A 2,471-nucleotide genomic window follows, 5' to 3' on the forward strand; every position below is an offset into this window, starting at 1 on the left:
CAGATAATAAAAATATCAAACAAAAACAACTTGAATTTACAGTAACCATTTTTAAACCCCCCTTTTTTATTTCCCAAATTTTTAAAGATTCACCCAAAAAATTAAAAAAATTCCAACCAAAACCCCTTCCAAGCAAAAATCAACCCCCCAAAACTCAATTTTCAAAAACCCAAAATTTCCTTTTGGTTTAAAACAAAGGGGAAATTTTTAAATAAACCTTTCACAAAGTCAGTTTTTTTGTTTTCAAAAAGTTAAATTTTTTTATCCACCCGCGAAACGGGTTTTATAAATTCCTATTTCATTGAAATTGAATTGGATTAAATAACCTTTCGGTTTTTTTAAATCCCTCTGTTAGGAAAAGAAAAAAAAAAATTAAACCTCCCCGTTTTTTTTTTAACCAATTAACCTACATCACAAAAAACATTTTTTCCCAAAAAAAAAGCTTAAAGTCATGTGCTTTTTTATAGGAAAAAAGTGTAGAAACGGGATTTTTTATTTGTTTAAAAATTAATGATGAAAGTGAAATTTTTATTTGTTCGGTTTTGAAATTGATTGACGGAGGAAAATCGTTCATGCTAGCTTTAAAAACGTTTGATAACAAATAGACATCTTAACTTCATTTTCATAGTAACACATGAATATGCATCTGTTTGGAATAGTAAAAGTTTTTCTTTTCAGTGTACATGTTATTCATTTGACGAGTTCAACAAAGAAATTTGATCGTCTGAAGTCAATTGTCAAACATTTAGAAAATAGACTTAATACCGAAGGTGAGCTCAGAGACGAAGATATTGCTGAAATAACAATTCGACTAGATGGCATCGATAAAATGTTAAATGCGACAATCGGAAAAAGACAGCCCAGTCCTTTAGTTACCACAAAAGCTAGTAAGATTGATTCTGAAACAGTGGACACATTGGAAGAGGATTTCACAAGACTCAGGGTTGCCTTCACCGAGGAAAAATCTGAGGCTGTAAGGTTTCGACGGGAAATTCCAAAGATTGAAAAGAATTTGATATCCCTTAACGAAGATGTTGAAAGTTATTGCAAAGTCGCTGTTAACAAAACTGATCAATTATTAACCAACTTTGAGACGGTCAAACATGTGTCTGAAGACAATTTAATAACGTTTGAAAATGACCGTAAAATGTTACAAAGTATGGCTGAACAGGTTCAGCAAAACACCAAACAAATTAAAAACATTGAAACTCTAATAACTAATTTATATTCGAAAATGGAGTATTTATTCTATCCTACCTCCTGTCGTTCGTTAACAGCTATGGGCAATGCAGGTAATGGAGTAAACAAATTACGACAAGGTTTTGAAGTTTACTGTGACCAAACTACAGACGGCGGTGGCTGGATAGTATTTCAAAGAAGACTGAATGGTAAAACAGATTTTTATCGTACCTGGGCTGAATATAAAAACGGCTTTGGTGATCTAAATGGTGAGTTCTGGCTTGGTAATGAACATTTGAGTTTACTGACATCAGATGGAGACCACGAACTTCGAATAGAGATTGAAGATTTTGAGGGAAACAGTGCCTATGCTAAGTATAGTAAGTTTAAGATATATCCGGAAGAAGACAATTACAAACTGGAGGTGAGCGGATACAGTGGAACTGCTAGAGATGCTCTTCGATATCATAATGGAATGATGTTCTCAACGTATGACAGAGATCATGATACATCCTTTCTCAATTGTGTGGAAATTTATCATGGTGCGTGGTGGTATAAGGATTGCTTAAATGCCAATCTCAATGGAAGGTATTATAACCAGCCTGGCAAAATAGATAGTACTGGAATTACGTGGTATCTTTGGAAGAATAAATACTACAGTTTGAAAAAAGTAGAAATGAAATTCCGTCAACTTGTTAAACTTGGATATTGATTATCACCGCTATAAAATTGATCAATAAGTAAGTGTAATTTTTTCGTTATGTAAACTTTACAGAAACTTGGACTTTGAAAGCTGATGAAAAAATAGACACTGAACAATCCCAGACGAATCACTAACATGTTGATTTATTCCTTAGTTCCGCCGATGCGTATGTTTCCCGACATAACAGTGTGCCCTGTATTTTAAGTAATATTATATGTTATTTTTATTTTCATTCAAAATGATTATAAGCAAACTAAACTGTGATTTTTGAATTTTATTTTTAATAAATACTCTTATGAAAAGTTTACAGGAATATCTTTAAACTTGTCTCGTGTGCATGACTTAGTTATCTCGTTCCCATGACTTAGTAACTCGTGGAGTCACTCGTAGCCATAACATAGTATCCCGTTCGCATCACTTAATTACCTCGTCGTCAAGACTTAGTAACTCATGCCCACGACATAGTGTCTCTTGCCCACGAGGAAATTAGCTTGAGCCACGACTTAATACTCGTGGAACGACTTAGTATCTCGTGGCCACAACATAGTATCTCGTGTCAACAACTTAAAGGGATACTCAGGCAAATTGA

General features: G+C 33.7%; 1 protein-coding gene across 1 annotated transcript; it reads left to right on the forward strand.

The window, feature by feature from the left end:
• The first annotated feature begins 542 nt into the window (after window positions 1–542).
• Window positions 543–2,146, forward strand: LOC132727538 (fibrinogen C domain-containing protein 1-like). Its single transcript, XM_060713076.1, has one exon. The coding sequence runs from the start codon at window positions 635–637 to the stop codon at window positions 1,889–1,891; it is 1,257 nt and encodes a 418-aa protein (XP_060569059.1). The 5' UTR covers window positions 543–634; the 3' UTR covers window positions 1,892–2,146.
• Window positions 2,147–2,471: the final 325 nt, after the last annotated feature.

This window comes from Ruditapes philippinarum, unplaced genomic scaffold, assembly GCF_026571515.1.
Source record: "Ruditapes philippinarum isolate M1 unplaced genomic scaffold, ASM2657151v2 ctg5786_1_1_1_1, whole genome shotgun sequence".
Taxonomy (NCBI): domain Eukaryota; kingdom Metazoa; phylum Mollusca; class Bivalvia; order Venerida; family Veneridae; genus Ruditapes; species Ruditapes philippinarum.